This window comes from Epinephelus fuscoguttatus, linkage group LG23, assembly GCF_011397635.1.
Source record: "Epinephelus fuscoguttatus linkage group LG23, E.fuscoguttatus.final_Chr_v1".
NCBI classification, from domain to species: Eukaryota; Metazoa; Chordata; class Actinopteri; order Perciformes; family Serranidae; genus Epinephelus; species Epinephelus fuscoguttatus.
Window position 1 is genome coordinate 31,576,753 of NC_064774.1, and position 18,725 is coordinate 31,595,477.

Sequence of the window (18,725 nt, forward strand, 5' to 3'; positions counted from 1 at the left end):
AATCAATAACATCAGCGGCTTTTTACCATCTAAAAAACATTGCCAAAATTAAAGGTATAGTGTCTAAACCTGACTTGGAGAGACTTATCCATGCATTTGTCTCTAGTAGGTTAGACTACTGTAACGGCCTGCTCACTGGCCTCTCCAAACGGGCTGTAAGACAGCTGCAGTACATCCAGAATGCTGCTGCTCGGGTCCTGACCAGAACCAGGAAGTACGAGCACATTAGTCCTGTGCTCAGGTCTCTACACTGGCTTCCTGTGGCTCAGAGAATAGACTTTAAAGCAGCTCTGCTTGTGTACAAGTCTCTCCACGGCCTCGCACCAAAGTACATCTCTGACATGTTAGTGCCATATGAACCATCTCGGACTCTGAGGACCTCAGGGACCGGCCTCCTGCTGGTGCCCAGAGTCAGGACTAAACATGGGGAATCAGGATTCCAGTTTTATGCAGCTAAAATCTGGAACAGTCTTTCTGAAGATGTGAGACAGGCCTCTACTCTGACAATGTTCAAATCTAGGCTCAAAACAGCTCTATTTCACTGTGCATATGACTGAAAGGATCTTATCTGCACTCTTCTCTTTTAAAGTTCATTTTATAATGATTATTTATGTTTTTATTTTGTATTGTGATTTTAATGCATTTTCTTGTTCTGTAAAGCACTTTGAATTACTTTGTGTACGAATTGTGCTCTACAAATAAACTTGCCTTGCCTTGCCTTTTAATTTTATACATAGGGATGGGAATTGATAAGTGGTGGAAGACGTACTCAGATATTTTTCTCAAGTAAAACTAATAATACTGAAGTGTAAAAATACTCTGTTACAAGCCTAAATCTTTAAATCTTGATTGCTTCCTGGTGGCTGACTGCAATATAGATCATAAAATGCGCCTCCTCCATGTTAGCGGATGGGACATGAGAAAAACTAAAAACTGAAACTGCTTGAATTTAATCCGTCAGACGGGTGCTCGGGCGGGATGACGACACTGCCAGAAATCGATACTGCACAGACTCTGGCTCCAAATGATGTCACCAGCAGGAGATAGTAGCAGCATTAATTTCGTTGACAAAAACTATGACAGAATTTTTTGTCAACGACCTTTTTTCCATGATGAACACAAGATGATGAGCTAAAGACATACTGATTAGAAAAACTAAGATGAAATCTGTGTTTCATTTTTGTTGACAAGACGTGACAAAAATGTTGGTGGAGATTTAAAGCTGAGAACAGCTATGCTTGTAATTATCTAAAATGCTGCATGAGCAACAGGCTGGTAAACTCCAGTAAACAGTCTGTGCCAAGATTTTTTTTGGTAGCCAGCAAAACCACTCACAGTGGAGCAGCATCACCTGTTAGTGCAAGTTGTGAGCTGTAATTCAGCAGTAAATACTCAGCCCTATGTGTCTGAGTGTGGAAGGTGGAACTGTTGAATAGATTTGGAGTTTGGTAGTTGCAGCGGTGGCTGTTGGCAGTTGGCTCTGCCTGTTAGCTGCTGATCGGCAGCGGAGCAAGCAACCAACGGCTGCCAAACTTCATAGCTGATCCCCACATTTATCATCATTTGAAAAGCTCAACATCTTTTCAAATGATGACTGAATTAAATTTTTCACAACCTGTCCCCTTAATTCTGATTTCTACATGATTTAGCCTAACTGGGTTAGTTTAAAGATAAAAAACAAAACATAATGACTAAAACGTTTTGAATTTTTGTTTTGAAACTAGACTGAAACTATGAAGGATAAAATGACTAAAATGTGACTAAAACTGAAACACATTTTTGTGTCAAGTTTCTAATCTAAATCTAAAACAGCTGTCAAAATTAACACTGCATGGCGGTGCAATAGCTGGGATATTTTGGCTTTATATTTGTACAGCAGGGTAATCTATAGTTACAAGGTACGGTTATGCATTTAAAATTAAAAAAAAATATATTGAAAACATCAACATATACTTAAAGTGGCTACCAAAAGTAAAGGTTTTCATTATGTACAATGGCCAATTTCAGAATAATGGAGCCTGTGTTACATTTTTGGATAGAATTACTGTGACTTACATGTTGCAGCTGGTAAAGATGGAGCTCAATTTAATAACTTAATAAACTGCTGGGTAACTTAAGCTGTAGTAATATGTTAGAATTAGTAAGTTAATTATATTGTGTATCAATCTGAATCTGTAAAGTAACAAGTAATCAAATAAATGTAGTAAAAAAGGAGTAAAAAAATACAATGTTTATATATATATTTATGTTGTAAATAATAATAACTAAATGTACTTAGGTACATTCCATCACTGGAATTGATAAGATTCAATTGATACCAATACCATTACTGATTATTGGTCCAATTCTTTATGTGGATTCCAGTCTGAACATGGTGTAGAAACAGTCTGTCACTATCTAAAATGGATGAAATGAGGGAACATCTGCACAACATTTGTTTTCATTAAATTTTCTTGGTCAAAGAGAAAACCTACTGAGCCTGTCTGCATGGCGCTCATGTTATTATAACATATTCATGTTATAATAACAGGATATTTACCTTCAGTAATGGACGTGCTGCTTGGTTGGGAAGCAGTGGTACTCGTGTGTAGATTGTCAAATACATGGCAGTTCTCATGTTGTATAGCAAGATGTTTCAGCATATTGCTGACTTAAAGGACAACTTCGGTATTTTTCAACCTGGGCCCTATTTCCCTATGTGTATGTGTGCATATGATTCATGGGTACAACTCGTTCTAAAATTGGTTCAGTATTGAGGGAGGCGGTTTCCCCTGGGGGGCGGGGGCGTCTGGACTGCTTGCCCTGTGTGCCTGGGGGTGGCAGGGTCTCCTCGTGCTCCCTGGGCCTGGGGCGGCGTGGCCGGTCCCCCTTGGGGGGCTGTTTGGTGGTGCGGGGTGGGTGGGCTCCCCCCCTTCGTTCCTCTCCCGCCCTTCCCCCTCCCTCCCCCCTCTCCCTGTCCCTCCCTGCTCTTCTCTCCCCTGGGGGGCGGGTCGGATGGGCTGGGGGACCGGCATTGGGTCTGGGGCGGTCTGGGGGGGTACTGGCGGGGTTGCGGGTTGGCCTGTGCTCCTGCGCGTCAGGGTTCGGGGGGGTGGAAGGGGGGGTGGGGGGGGGTTGGGGGGGGGTGGGGAGCTGGGTGGGGCTCGTCGTCTGTGCACCCTAGTGGCGTGCCTCGTCCTTCTGCTGGGGGTCGGTTTGCTGCGGGCGGTGTGGCCCAGGTCGGGACCATTGCGGGGGCCTGACGCTGCAGTTGCTTGGGGGGCGGGGTTGGGTGGGGGCCTGTTGGGTTTCCTTGGGGCCCGCCTGGCCCGTTGTCCATGGGTGCTGGGGGCCTCGCGGCACCAGGGTCTGGTTGGCACCAACTTCTAGCCCCTCTCATTCATCCCTCCAGCCTTCGGGCTGGGCCTACACTGGCCTGGCCTCCTAAACCACATTTAGTTCACCCACCACACATTCCACAGGCTTCATGATGGGGCAGGCTATGGGACAGTGGTGTCCTGTAGCCCTCCATACTGCCCCCCGGCCCATCCTTATCTGTTCTCCAATTTTAAAGCACCACACACACCTACATCTTGGGGGACAGATGGGAACAGGTTCCAGGTGCCTTAAGGCCGCACGGGCTGTAGGACAGCAGTGTGCTGTAGCCATCAGCCTTGCCCCCACCTGTCTCCTATGTCCCTCAATTTTGTTGGGGTTGGGGGTCCTCCTGCCCCGCCCGTCTGGGGTGTGTCTCTGGCTCCATGGGCGTGGGGTCTGGGCAGTCTTGGGGTGCCATACTGCCCACCTTCCCCCGCAGGGCTGGCCCTGGACCCTGGTGATGGTTTTCATAAACACATTGGGGAGGGTTCAAATACACGCATGCATGTTTGATACTTCAGCTCCGTGACGCATCGCAAAGAACCGATGGGATCACTTAAAAGGAGCCCACTTGCTTCTCGAACCTACCACACTGCGCTGGCAGCTCTTTTCCACAATCGGGCTTTCCTCCTCCACCAGGACTCTCACATTTTTTGTGTTCAGTATAGACTTCTCTTTTGTTTTTGTTTTTCAGTACAGTATAGTAGACTTGTATATGTTTGTATATTTTTGATAATCTGTATGGAGCACAACCACCTCAAGGCCACAATACATCAGCTACACTGCCTGTTTCTCCTCTGTTTTTCTGTTTGTTTGTTTTTTTATGAAAGCTGTACGGGGTGTTGCGCAACATCCTGTTCTTGCGTTCAGGAAAAAGGCCCGTTTATTTGAGCACTCCAAAAACTCCGGTAATACTCCAGGGGGTAGCACGTAAAAGACTCCATCCTCTAACTCTGACTCTTCTAGCGTAACACACACACTTCATACACACATTCTCACTTACAGTACCCAGCGGGGCAGCCCTCCCCCTCTCTGCTCCAACACTGACTGACAGCTGACTCCACTCATAGCACTCATAGCACTGGTGATCTGGACCGGTCAATGGCGAAAAAAAGCACTTTTAATGCGCAAACTTATACGGGACGTATTTGCCCCCATTACCGTTTTAGCTTGTTTCATGGCTCTGGTTGCATCTGCCTCCCTCAATACTGAACCAATTTTAGAACGAGTTGTACCCATGAATCATACGGACACATACACATGGGCAAATAGGGCCCAGGTTGAAAAATACCGAAGTTGTCCTTTAAAATGACCATCTTACAGACATTACAAGCAACATTTTCTTTGTGAAATGGAGCCATGCTTGAAACTTCCTCTCCATCATGACTCCTTACTGCAAGTTTCCAGCAGTGTGGACAAGTAAGTTTGATGTCAGAAAAACATGCCAGCATCAATAAAAGGAAGTGATAAGCTCTGGGACATGTGATTCTGATGGTTCACATAATTTCTCAACTGGAACCAGTACTTAATTTCCACCCCAATTCACATGGGACACGAACAGCAGTCTCCTGGGTCCAGTGTTTGTTTGACCTATCCACTACCCTGAACTCCACCCTACGAGGACATTCTAGCTCTTTATCCTACCTATGGGGTCATAACATTAACCACCGGCCACTGCTTGACATTTAACCACAGAATTCATATATCCACCAGTAAAAGGATCCTAACTGACTTTTCATTGGCACTGTTTCTGTGGTGCTGGCACGTAATTTTAATGTGAGATGGAGGCTAAGCAATCTACTGGATGGGGGCTAGCAGCAAAATGTATTTTAGCCACCTAAAAAAGTCCCACCTAAAAAAAATCAACATCAGTTTTATACTTACAATATTTTCACTGCTTTAACTTAATTTCAGACAGTGATTTTTAAAGGGAAAATAAAGCCAATATATTGCTCTCTTCATAGCCAGAGTCCGTTGAGAAAAACAGTTGTTTAACATTACTGAACACAGGAGTTGTTGATCAACCACTGCCTTAAACAATCATTTTGTTTGTATTATTGTTTGACTTGGGCATTTAAAAGAATTAGTTCAGATTAACTAAAGTCACACAATATCACAAATGAACTAACTGACTGAAGCAGCGATAGACCAGAAGCGCCGGGTTCAGCGAGCCAAAATGACTGTTCTTGTCAATTGGTCTCTGGTGGCTTTGAGAAGAGCACAGATGGGGAACTGAACAGCTTCCTTGTCAAAATGGGCAGTCTGATGTCAAGGTAAAGCAATGAAAACACTGTCAATATAGTGTACACTTAAACTGATATTGATTTTTTTGGTGGCTAAAATATGCTTTGTTACTGCCCTCCCATCCACAGCCAGAGTTCAGCCTGATCAGCCAAACTGGGGGCGTGCCATCTGACATTTGCTGTATGTAATACACTGACTAGGGATAAATACCTCACACAACCTCATTTAAAAAAATATGAATTATCTCTTAAAGAGATCGTGGTGATTTCATGTATTTCTTAGAGACCACATTGACATAAATGTAAACTATGCAGGATTTTTTTATGAAAAGGAAAATGCATTCAACATGAGACTTCAAGAATACACACAATGCCATGTGGTGAATCTTCATGTTTGACTAACCTCGGAGGCTTCCAACATGTCTGATTGTCTTTTTTCTTGCCCATTCTTTTTAATGTTGCCATTGTGCTCCCAGATATCAGACATGGTCATGATTGGTAAAGAGGAGAACAAAATATCACTAAACACGTGCTCATTTCAACACAATTTATTTACATATCCTCCATACACCTCATATTCCATTTGAAGCCTTGGCAATCTACTATTGCATGGCACTTTCAGTTCATCTTGTCAACAGTCCTTTCCCTGTACTTGTCATCAGTGCTTTCTCTTTATCCCACACTTGAGAGTTCAGATTTTGTTCTAGCACAGTCTTTACTCAGCATGTCCACCTCTGCCCAATCCACCATCACTTTCCTCTGAGCGGCTCCTAGCTATGGGCTTCAGTCGACGGGGCCCTGGAAGATGAGTTTGATGTGGCCCTGCTCTCCTGTCAACCAGGTACCACAGAAGGGGCAGGCAGCATGGAAGGCATGGGTGCCGTGGGGTAGCGGGATCTGGCTCCACCCCACCACTGTCTTTTCTGAGCATACATGACCACAGGGGCAGAAAGCGTGAGTGGGCGGCCCGGCGTCCAGGTACAATCCTCCCTCACAGCCCAGCCACAGCGGCACATAGGGGCCCACCCGCCGGCACATGGGGCACTCCCTCTCCCCGGTGCTGGCTGGTGCCGTGCCCCCGGGTCCAGCGGGACCCTTCTCCTTACGGTAGCCCCAGTTGTGGTAGCCGTGTACATGGCCACAGTTGACGTAGACCCAGGGCTGCTTCTTGTCAACAATCTCACGCTGGGCCAGACTGGGGAAGGCCAGGGTGTTGAAGCCCACAGGACACTGAGGGCGGGCGGCATTCAGCTCCTGGCGAAGGGACTCCAGCTGTTTGAGGGTGGGGGTGTGGCGCAGTCCGGCGGGAGTCCTCCACAGCAGGGTGGCCCCACACAGATCAATCAGAGAACCGTCCTGGAGGGTATTGGACTCATTTTCAACCTCAAGAGGAGAACAGAAGATGGAAATGTAGCAGGGAAAGAGAAGAGAGGAGAAAAAAGGATTCATCAGCTTTCATCACTGGAGTGTCATAAACAGGGACAGAGGTGATGGTGATGCATTATGGGACATACTGGTGGGATCTGTTGAACTGGGAACAAGTCTGCATTAGGCTGCTACACTAACACTTCCCTTCTGGACCACCACATGATGGCACTGTGCTCAACTTGTTATAGCTCAGACAGTTGACACCCATCTATTGGAAGAGGTTCCCTTCAAAAATACTATCACCATCATCACATACGCATTACATTCACAGATTGAGTCTATTAATCAGTCAGTTAAGACTGGTATCCTTTGACAGATTGACTTCTTGCACGGGATGATGAAGGCATTGGAGGATTATGACACAGGCTCTGGGTTTGGGGCACCCTGAGCCCTTAGGCACCTGGGCCTGGGCTCGGTATGCCCATTAGGTAATATAACCACAGGCACAGGTAGTTAAAGTCAACAACAAGGCTCTCTACATCTATGGTCATTCACCGCTATACTCACTGTATACAAGGGCCTATACTTCCTACTCCCTGTCTGTTATGAAATTCGTAGGTTGATTTCTAACTATAATAAAGGTGGACTGGTGTGCAGCCAATAACATGAATGTTTCCAAAACAGAGGATGTAGTGGTGGGCCATATGAGTCACAGTGGCCACTGACCCCTGGTCATAAATGGACAGGACATTCAACCGACAGTGACCTACAGATTCTTGGGGCGTAACAATCTTTTATAGTGGGAGGTCAGTACTATAACAGTCCTGAGGGAAGCTCAGCAAAGACTCCTTTTTAAGACAGCAAAAAATGTTTTTCATAAAGCACTTTGATCGGCTGGTATCGAGGACCAGGCACATTATGCCCATTCAAGCTGGTGAGGCACTCGCCCCACTATCAATACCAGTATTTTCACAATACACTTTATTTTTTATGGAAACTGGTTTTGAGTGAGTATTTTGTGTGTTCAGGTATAATGAGACATTTTTCTGAAGTGAAACCAGTATGCTTTTAGGCTACCAGGTACAATAAAATCATTAGTCATGCTACTGTGTGCCATCCTGTCATATTACAGACATTTTTATTATTTTTGTCTCTTAAGAAATATTAAGGATGATACAGCGAGTCCATGTCAGCCACAACAGTTACGCAGACATGCATGTACATTGTAGACAATATGGCACCAAGGTAACAGGCAGCAAAAGAACAGGGGGAGCATTGCATACAAGGTTCTTTTTCAAAGAATAGTTAGTTTATATTAATGATGTAATGAATTAATGACTGAACTGATGATTAGATTTAACCATTTAAAAAAACAAATAAACATGACTGTCCCATATAGTTTAACAGTGCCCGGCGGCATCAGGGGGAAACTCGGCGGGACAAGGACAAAAGTTAAGGCGGCGGAAGTGTGATTGTGGCAGGCAGAAGGGGTGATGGATGGGTCCAGCAAACACCGACTTTCACCCAGGAGAGTGGTGTTTGCGTCCTGCAAGATTCTGATGCCAGAATTTTTTCCTAAACCTAGCCATGAGCTTTTGTTGCCTAAACCCAACCATGTGTGTTTGTTGGTGAATTGAAAAAAAGTCAATTTGCGGTGTTGTACCAATGTAGTGCGTTTATTTCGAAAGAGAATGTATGTAACAGGCAGAATTTGACACAGTGTCCCAGAACATCAACAACCAACACACTCAAGGTACCTTGCACGTCGTATGTGGTAGTGGAGAGTCCATGACCAAACGTTGATACGTGACGAGGTCGGAGTGAATGTGTTGGTCCAAAATCCAGCAGCTTTAGTACAACACGTTTGCCAAAATTAATTTGAAATGAAATGTTTAAAATACTTTTACAGTAAACGTTGATGTATGTGATTAATTTAGATTAATTAATCACAGAGCATGTAATTAAAGTCATTTTTTTTTTGTTAAGATTATTTTTGTGGGCTTTTGTCTTTAATAGATAGGACAGTGTGTGAAATGGAGAGAGAGAGAGAGAGAGAGAGAGAGAGAGAGAGAGACTGACACGCAGCAAAGGTTCAGGCTGGACTCGAACCTGTAACCGCTGCAGCAAGGCAATGCCTCGTTACATGGGGTGCCGGCACTATCCACTACTCTACCCACGCCCCAAATAAAGTCAATCTTTTAATCGCTTGACAGCCCTACTGAAAACATAATGGACCAGTTTTGGCCTGTGGGCTGTGAGTTGAGTCCCACTGTTTTAAAAATAATCCTCCCAAAGTGGTGTGGACAAAGTGGTGTGAATTGAAAACACAAGCCAGGACACACTGTTGTACTGTCTCCTGCTGAAGTGACACCAACAGGAAAAAAGGGACAAGACTCTACAGTATTATACAGGATGGCATTTCCTCACTTCCTTAAAAAGGCTTATAGGAGGGTGTTCACTTCCCTGCATTACACTGTCTTTGTAAAGGTATGTACAAACTGTACACATCATGGAATCTCAAACCTGTTGTTCTTGCCCTCATACTGATGTAATACAGTCACATGTTGCTGATCTTGTCACTGTGCATCTGTAATGAACTAATATCCAGAGAAATCCCTGCAGTTTCAGGTTCTTGGGTCAAATCGAGGTCAGTGACCTCAAACTTTGCGACCACATCAACGCAAACATAGGACTTATTTTCCCCTCAGCCCCCTCCATCTTACCAGTTTTCCCCTCTGTTGGGCTGAGCGAGTCTCCCTCAGGGCGAAGACGTTTCCACAAACTGAGATTTCCCTCCAGACTCCCGGAGCCGGCTCAGACACAAACTCCCCTGCTGGGTGCATCACCAGCACCCCGTTGGTGGTCAGGCCGTCCATCAAGCCATCCGACGTCCTCCATTTGGCAGCCCGCTCCTGAGAGACCCACACACATACGTACACACAAACACACACACACACACACACACACACACAGCAGACAGACGTAAAGGTTAGGGGGATGTGGGGAGGCACAGAGGGATGATAGTGGAGGTGCATGTCAGAGGTGGCTGGCTAGAAAAAACAGCTAACGTGGCTTTTCTCTGCTGCTATATTTAGCTCAGTACAGAATGACTACTGTACTGACTAATGCACAGAGATGTGCCCACGCGAAACAATGAACCCATCCCTGAGAGAAAGAAAGGATGTATTATGAACACAAATGAGCTCCGATGGAATGAAACAGCAAATTTCTGGCGTGTGTGGCTTCATTTAAAAAAAGCTGTCAAAGGGCCAGTGCAGTTAGAAAAAAACAGGCTGGAGATTTAGAGGCTGTTGCTGCTGTGGAGGAAAGAAGAATTTCACTGGATGGTTTCAACAGTAATATGTAAGGCCAAAGAACTCTAGTTTCTTATATCACAAGTTCGCAAATGTAAAGCTGCACTTATTAATAATTAAAGAACAGTGAGTCAAATGTATATGAATATAATGTAATGTGTCTCTTAAGACATAGCCTACTCATAAAGAGGAATTATGATCAACTCTGCAGTTTCTTTATAGTCTCTTTTCAGCTTATTGTTTTGGTTTTTACAGTCCCCTCGAAAAAACTCTTGGTTCAGTATTGCTGCTCTCATCAGATTAGTTTAGTGAAAAAGCTCATATAAACCCACTGTACACAGAGAGTGGTCTCTGAAACTGGTGCCCTTTAAACCCTTTAAAGATTTTCAATTGAAGGAATCCACAAAATATATTTTACTTATAAATATGGGTTGTTTACACAACAAACATGATCATTCCATTTGTATAAAGTATCACACAAATAAAATTGCAATTAATACCACGATTGCTAATGCTAACTTAAACTTGCTAGCTAATGTTAGCATTAGCTAGCAAGTTTAAGTTAGCATTCCTATTTTTGTTCATGGTACCAAATCACTGCATATCCAACAAACATTACTAATGGCTTCTATTCGACAACACTAATGGTACTTAGTGCAAAAACCTGTATAACAAACAGGCTCCTTGTTGTCCCCAGCTGCCAAGTCAAAAGTTTAGTTTGCTACGTCAAAAAGATGGCGACCATTGAGAATGAGAAGTGTCCATCATTCTACACTCAACTTTTGGATTGCCTGAGTGTGCAAACAGTACACTGCATTTTCCCGTACTATGCAGTGTGAATACACTTAGCACACCCAAAATATTAAGTGTTTAGTACAGAAGTATGAGATATGAGACACACTGCAGGTGTTAGTATCTTTTCATGCATATATTTCATTTTTTTTTTAATTAGATTAAGATTTTCAGGCTCAATATTTCTACTCTGTTGTATGGATAAACACTTGTTTTAGGGAAACAATTTCTTGAATGCCATTTGTTGCTATTGTCTTAGCTACATGTTTAGTTATGGCTTCAATAGCCAAACATTTCTACCCCGTTATTAAAATGTGACAGAGTCAAATAAGGCTTGACAAAAAACAGAGCTAAAAGGAGAGTGAACATTTGGTTTACATTCGTGGTGGACACAAACACCTCCAAATAACTATAATATGTGTAATGTTGTGTTTTCAGCTTGTTGCACTGCCCCCAAGTGGCCAAAAAACACCAAAACAAAAAGAATGCTCATAAGAAACTGCTAAAAATATGTTGGCAAGCAGGCATAACAACAAACAGTAAACAAAGAGTAAAAACATTTTTCAAGTTTTCATTGTTAAAACAATTTTGATGCAGAGGGTGTGACATAAAAGTATGCAGTCAAATCTGATTTCTTTTGGGCAACAAGTTAAATCTCGCTAATCTTACAAACCCAAACTTGACTTTGTTAGCTTGTGGGTTTTAACAACTAGCAGAGTTATAATGTGGGTCCAAGGTGTGTGTTTGGATATAACTTAGTAAAAGCTTTGTTGACATTTTCAAAAAAGTGTGGTTCTCACATTGGTTCTCCAGAAACTCATACTCACTAAGTCACTTAGCAATTCCTTCTCGAAAATACCCTGCCAGCATATTCAGTTTCACTACGAAATCCAGACTGTCATTTTACTGAGACTTCACAGACACTATGAGTAGGATTTGAACATTTCGTCTCTCATGATTGTATCAAAGAAGACACTTAGGCAGACAGCAGGGCAGACTGCCTGGAGCTGTTACTGTGTCCGAAATAAAACAGAGCAACTGGTGGATCTGTTTCAAAAGCAGCCAAATAAATCATGGCTTAATGTCCTGTCATGTTGCTTTAATAAAGAAGACTAAAGGCCTCAGTATGCCTCAAATCAACTAGGTCTCTTTTTAAAGTGGGTGTGATTGTTGAACTCTCTGACCCTGTTTACACTTGCTTTTGAAATTCGTCTTGGGCAATTAGATCGCAAGTGGACAAAATGCAAGTGTAAACGACCACCAAAACGGATTACGATCCAATCACTCAAACCATCTGCTGAGGTGGTGTGGGAATGATGACGTAGGCACTAGGGGTGGGAATCAACAGAGGATCCACAATACGATATTATCACAATATTTAAGTCACCGTACAATATAACTGCAATTTTAAATTTGTTACAATATGTTGAGTACTGTGATAAAATATATTGCAACTTATTACCTGTTTTAAATTATGTCCCTAAATAAAAACCTTGTCAACATTGGTTCTATCTAATAAGACATCTAATAAGTTTTTAGTCTGTTCATCTCACTTCAACCATTTTTTTCACAGCAGCAAAATGTATCTAGTGGACTGAAAAAGCAATTGATTATATTATTCTAGTCGACTACCTAAAGTTTAATTTGTAATTGTAATATCAATCATTTATGTAATAAAAAACTGATACTTGACTCTGTGTGACATTATAATATTGCCACACAAAAATATCGCGATACTGTGCTGAATTTTTTTCAATTTTTTCTCCCACCCCTAGTAGGCGCTGATGTTTCTGGTTGCCTCTATCAGCAACACCAAACTCATGCTAAATTTAGGCTATTATGTCTTTTTTCAAGTGCTGGTGGTACTTTTTGGTGAGTTTTTTTTTCTTAAAAAAAATTACAGATTGACTCTTAATTCATACAGAAGTGAAGAGCGGGCTCCTGGGTGAAAGTCTGAGGTTTGTTGGGACATAATAACAAAATCTCAAGGTCTGTAACTTTAGGGTCTTCCTATACTTAGTCATGCATTATTTATCAATGGTACAATAACAGTCCACATCCATCACACAGTTCAGAGGTGAACCACAGAGCCTGACTTTTAATAAAAGGACAATATTTGTTCCATAGATCAGTGTAAATGTAGTCCTGGCGGCTGGGGGAGTTATACAAGCTGCAGTTGTGTGTGTGTGTGTGTGTGTGTAGCACTGGTTGCTGACGTTATCTCTCTGACTGCTGGCCTAGTTGTCGGGGGTCCTGATAAATCTTGCATGGGATGAAGTCACGCTGTCATGAGAAAGGGCTATTATTGGTTCGCATAGCTTTGTGCACCTACTTGTCACGTTTTAGACCGCCCCACCCCAGTAGCTTCTGCAGTGGTCTGGAAGCTTTCACATCCTGAATTACATCAAAGAGGAGTCTGCTAACTCAGGGAACACTATAAGTACAGTACTATCTAGTTTGTTAATTTGGGGGGGAAAACATGTTTTACATGCCATTCCAATATTGAAATTAGTTAGTTCTTGTTAGCTGAACTGTGCAGTGAGGTAAGGCTCCAAACAGCCCTACTCACTGAGCTGGAGATACAGCAGGACAGATCCCGGTGGAGGACTGCTGAGTTGGCTTGATGGTGCATGACTGTGCTATGTTAATGAACATAAGCAGGCACTTCTTTTTATTTAAAGGGATAGTTCTGATCTTTGCAAGTGGGGTTGTATCAGGTACTTTGGAATTTAGGTATTCTGGTTGTAGTTTTGGTAGTCCTTCCTACCAGTAATGATAAAACTGTAATCACCAAGTTACAGGAGAATTATGGCTTATTATTGTTTGGGTTTAATTTTGTAGCTTTGACCATTGGTTATGATAATATTGTACTCTTCAAAGTGAGAGCTGAGGTCTTGGGGTGTGTCTACACCATGAAAAATAGGTCCAACATGGTGAGAAATGAGTCAGCAGGGTGTAAACAAAACAGCAAACCCTTAATCCCATATCTCAATATGTAATTCCTATGCAATCTTATCATGACTAGTAGATATTATGGCCAAAACTATGAAAGTACGGCACCAAGATTCTAAACTACTTGGTCTATCACATAGCACACATTCAGTGTTTAAAGGATTAGTTTTTTTGAAGTGGGTTGTATGGGGCACTTATCCATAGACAGTACATTACATACAGTAGATGGAGGTGTCATCCCCCGAGTTTGGAGAAGCAGGAGAGTCTGACACTGAAGATAAGTAATCTACTGCTGTGGATGGGTCAGCAGCACAGCATATGTTAACCACCTAAAAAAGTCCCAAAAAGTCCCTATAGAAATCAATATCAGTTTATGTGTACACTATATTGAGAGTATTTTCACTGCTTTACTTTGCTATCAGACTGTGGTTTCCAACAGGAAAATGAAGACGTTATAATTCTGGAGCCAGACTCCATCATGAAAATGGTTTTATTTAATTTTATTTCATTTAATGTCTGACACTGAAGCTGCTGGTATACCACAGCCTCAAAGAGTTATTTTGTCTGTGTTATTGTGTGACTTTGGCACTTACAAGGGTTAGTTCAGATTCACTTAAGTCACACAATAACACAAACTGACCAACTGATCAAGGCAGCACAGACCAGCAGCTCCCATGTTCAGCATGCTTAAATTACTATATGTGTCAATGGAGTCTTTTTTCTTTGACAAGAGCATAGAGGGGGAACTGAAATCATCAGTGGCTTTCCCGTCAGAATGAACTGTCTGATGGAAAGGCAAAGCAGTGAAAATGCTCTCAATATAGTATACACTTCAAGTGTACTGATTTTAGATGGGACTTTTTTAGGTGGCTAAAATATGTTTTATTGCTGACCCCCATCCACAGCAGTACATTTCTTAGCTTGAGTGTTGGACTCCAGCCTGCTTCTCCAAACTGGGGACGAGCTGACTGACATCTACCGTATGTAATATACTAACTATGGATAAGCACCCCACACACAGCTCTTTAAAAAACATAACTGTCACTTTAAAGACAGACTAATATGCTGAATGTTATGTTGTATCTACCAACAGATTGAGACAGCAACATATGACCAGAAGCAGGACATTAGAGCCAAAGCACTTTCATATGACACATGACTAACACAACCAAATCCCTTCTACACAAATACACACACGAGGAGAATACTGCTTCTTCCTCTCCCATCCTTCCTCAAGACAGGTCACATACACTGACACCCATCCGCGCAGCTATGATGTCACCCGTGGGCTGCACAGCCACGTCCCCTGGTGTCGCTCTCCCCATGGTTGTCATGGTTACCAGTCCCTGTGTAATTTACCAGGAGATGCCTGGCACCCACAAGGGAGAACACTCACCCCCAGGAAGATGTTCTTGGAGGAGTCAAAGCCGGCTGCGTAGATGCGGGCCGTGTAGGGAGCGCTGCGTTCGCACATGATGCGGCATGCGTAGCGGGAGATGGTGCTCTGGGCCGATTGGCCTCCGCCGCCACCTTCGCCTGCTGCACCCCCGCCCCCGCCCTGACCGCTGCCGCTGCCTGCTGTGTCCGTCACCACAAAGTCGATCATGCTCTCTGTGGACCGGCCAATCTGAGAGAACAAGTAGAGAGAAATCAGGATCATAATACAATCGTAAAAAGATCAACAGTACACAAGTCCAATCTGTTGTGTATTATAGAGTTAGTTCACACGAGCTAGATATCATATTGTTTCTCTTATAGTGGAGTTATCTAGCCATGCAAATAGAAAAGCTTTTATTTCTGTTTTTGTATGTATGAATCAATATTTAACATGGCATCCTTAAGATGAACTGAGTATAGTCAATCCTCTACTTTACTATCAGTTCATTTTCACATTTGAGCTCCCTTCAATAATGACTAAAAGTGCTGTTGTGTCAAAGTGTTGCCGGATGGAGTATTTTTCTATCTATTTAGGCTACTTATTATGATTTTGGTGTGTTTGAGATTTTGGGCTCTTTTTTGTATGATTTGGATTTTCTTTTTGTAGCCCTGGTCATCGCTTCTGTCAGTTCAGATCTGGAGAAATCAGTGGCCAAGGGGGCGCTATGGCCACCCTACAATTGCTGGCCCCCTACTGACAAAATGATGGCTATTTTATATTTATCTGATTGTCTGACTGCTCGCATTTGTTTGTCGTCTCTTTTAAGGTGCTCTCAGACAGCGAGTGGGTGCTGCTCCCACCTCCATCGTTTTCAACATGACAGCAGCTGTGTCACTGAGGTCAACAACAGCAGCACAAAGATATGACACACAATGATATGGGAGCTACTAGGGCCACTTGCTGTTTGAAAGAACCTTTAGAGATGTTGCCACCCCTCAATATCCCATTAATTATTTAATTAAGCACAATGCTGTCATAACGGCCAAGGCTGCATAAAGTTATACAAAAATTAAACCACCAACAAACTGAACTTCTTAATGAGCTGAACAAAGGAATGAGCAGCACCTTTCTTGAGTCGTAATCTATTTCTTAAATGTTATTTTCCAATGCTATGAGCAGCATAAAATGAATTCCATTCACCTCAATTGTATCACAATGGAGGCTGAACTCTCAAGACGGATATCTAACATATATCTATAAAAATGGACAGAGCAAACCATGTGGGTGAGGTGACTCTTTAACACAGCAGATGGAGACAGACAGACATGGAGAGACGGAGAGGAGCCCTGTTGATTCTGTCTGCTGGAGTCACGGCTTTGCATGGATCTCCTTGATGATGAGAGAAGGTGGTTGGAAAATTGAGAGCAGACAGGTCTGACTCATCTTCTCCTGTATATTTTATCTCCTCAGTCTTTTGTCTTCCCTCCTTCTGCCTGATACTTTGGCTTACACTTCGTCTTCCTCTTCATTCCTTCCCTCTGTTCTCTCTGATGCTCTCACAGCTCTACTGTTCTTTGATTCTACAGGGCTCACAGCGTCAACTACAGTTTGACTAAATGTTAAAATCTAAAAGACACCCTAAAGAGTAGTTCAGCATTCTGGGAAGTAGGTTTATTTGCTTTCTTTCTGAAGGATGAGATATGATATCAATCTCATGCCAGCACGTTCTGTACAGATCTGGAGTCAGGGAGTCTGGAGTCTGGAGTATTATGTAGCGTACACACTAAAACTTTTTTGTTTCAACAACACTGTGATTAATGTGTGGTTAGGTTTTAGTCATAAAAAACACTAGTTATGGTTAGGAAAAGATCACGTTTTGGTCACACTCCGATGTCTCCCTAAATAACACCCATGTTTGGGGGCTAAAAAGTCACAGGAAAAACAGTGACAGGTCCCTAAAAACCACATACATTTGAGAGCTGAAACACTGCTGGAAAAACAGTGGAAAAACATTCATGTTTAGTGCCAAAAGAATTGCTGGTTAGGCAACGATTTCCTGAAAAACAACTGGTTTTGCTCTTTGGTCTGGTCTTGAACAGTGGTCTGGGCTGATCCTTCATAATGCCTCTCCCTTATGGAGTCCCTCAGGGTTCTATTTTCAGCCAAATCCTTTTTTCCGTTTATGTGCTCCCCTAAGAGTCCATTCTTAGAATATTCAGCCTCTCATTCCACTTATATGCAGATGACATGCAAATTTACCTGCCTATGACACTGACAGATGCAACCTCTTTTAAAACCATTGAGAGTACAACTGAAGTGGTACCTGTGTTGCCCCTCATATGGACCTGTGTGACCTGCCTTCACTGTCTCCCTGTATGTTTTAAGATCTTGATTTTAAGATCTTATTGTTTGCCTACCAATTGTAAATGGGTTAGCTCCAACTTATCTTTTTTACAACCACGCATCCCATTGAGCTCACTCATGTCCGCTGACCAATCGCTTTTGTTTGACCCAAGATCTAGGTTGAAGCACAGGGGAGACTGTACTATTGCAGTTGTAACCCTCTCTGGAATGAGTTACCTCTGAATGTTGGGCTGGACCCTACACTCCCTTTTTCATCTTAAAAACACATCTTTATTCCTTGACTTTTAACTCAGTATGATGGTTGCTTTTATTACTTTATTATTCTTTCATCTTTTAAATTGGTTTTATTGTGTTTTTTTTTTAACTATTGTTATATTCAGATGTGCTTTATAAATACTTTATAAATACTTTGAGATTGGAATGGAAATGTTTAGTCCAAGGGGCAACCTCCAGGGCTGAAAATGAAGCCAACACAAAGTATCAAAAGCTGCAGTCAATCCCAATGGACCCCCATGTTAAAATGCCGAACTCTAAAGCAGAAATAAACATGATTACAGCCTGGTACAAAGGGTCCCTCGGTTTTGGTCTCTATAGCTAACTTTCCTGTTCATGACAACTGTACGGTGGTGAATTGTTATATAACTCACCTATATAAATCTTATTGAGGCTTACAATTACACACAATTAAGGGCTTGGGTGCTTTGAGTGACAGGTGGGTGCTGTCTGTTGACAAGCTTGCTAACTTGTCGACAATGCTGGTCAGGAAAGGTAACCATGGCATAATCCCAGAGTCACAGTTTAGGCATAGTCGTAGGTGAGGCTAATTCAGTGTGTTTTCAGTCCATGAGGGTTAACTGAATTGTTTTCCGGTAGGCTAAGTACAATTTGTTTTAATCGTTTTACATTTTTCGCTAGTGAAAATGAGTATAAACATTAGTATTTTCACAGTTTATCATA

At 42.6% G+C, this 18,725-nt stretch overlaps 1 protein-coding gene across 3 annotated transcripts in view; it reads right to left on the minus strand.

Annotated features, from left to right (window-relative positions):
* Positions 1-6,133: 6,133 nt before the first annotated feature.
* Positions 6,134-18,725, minus strand: part of peli3 (pellino E3 ubiquitin protein ligase family member 3) — a 47,113-nt gene continuing 34,521 nt past the window's right edge. For all 3 annotated transcript variants that reach the window (XM_049567878.1, XM_049567877.1, XM_049567876.1), the window contains exons 5-7: positions 15,423-15,653; positions 9,692-9,880; positions 6,134-6,983 (exon numbers count right to left, since the gene is read on the minus strand). In XM_049567878.1, the coding sequence (XP_049423835.1) occupies positions 6,384-6,983; positions 9,692-9,880; positions 15,423-15,653 (1,020 nt within the window). In that variant the 3' untranslated portion in view covers positions 6,134-6,383. The remainder of the gene's footprint in view (positions 6,984-9,691; positions 9,881-15,422; positions 15,654-18,725) is intronic.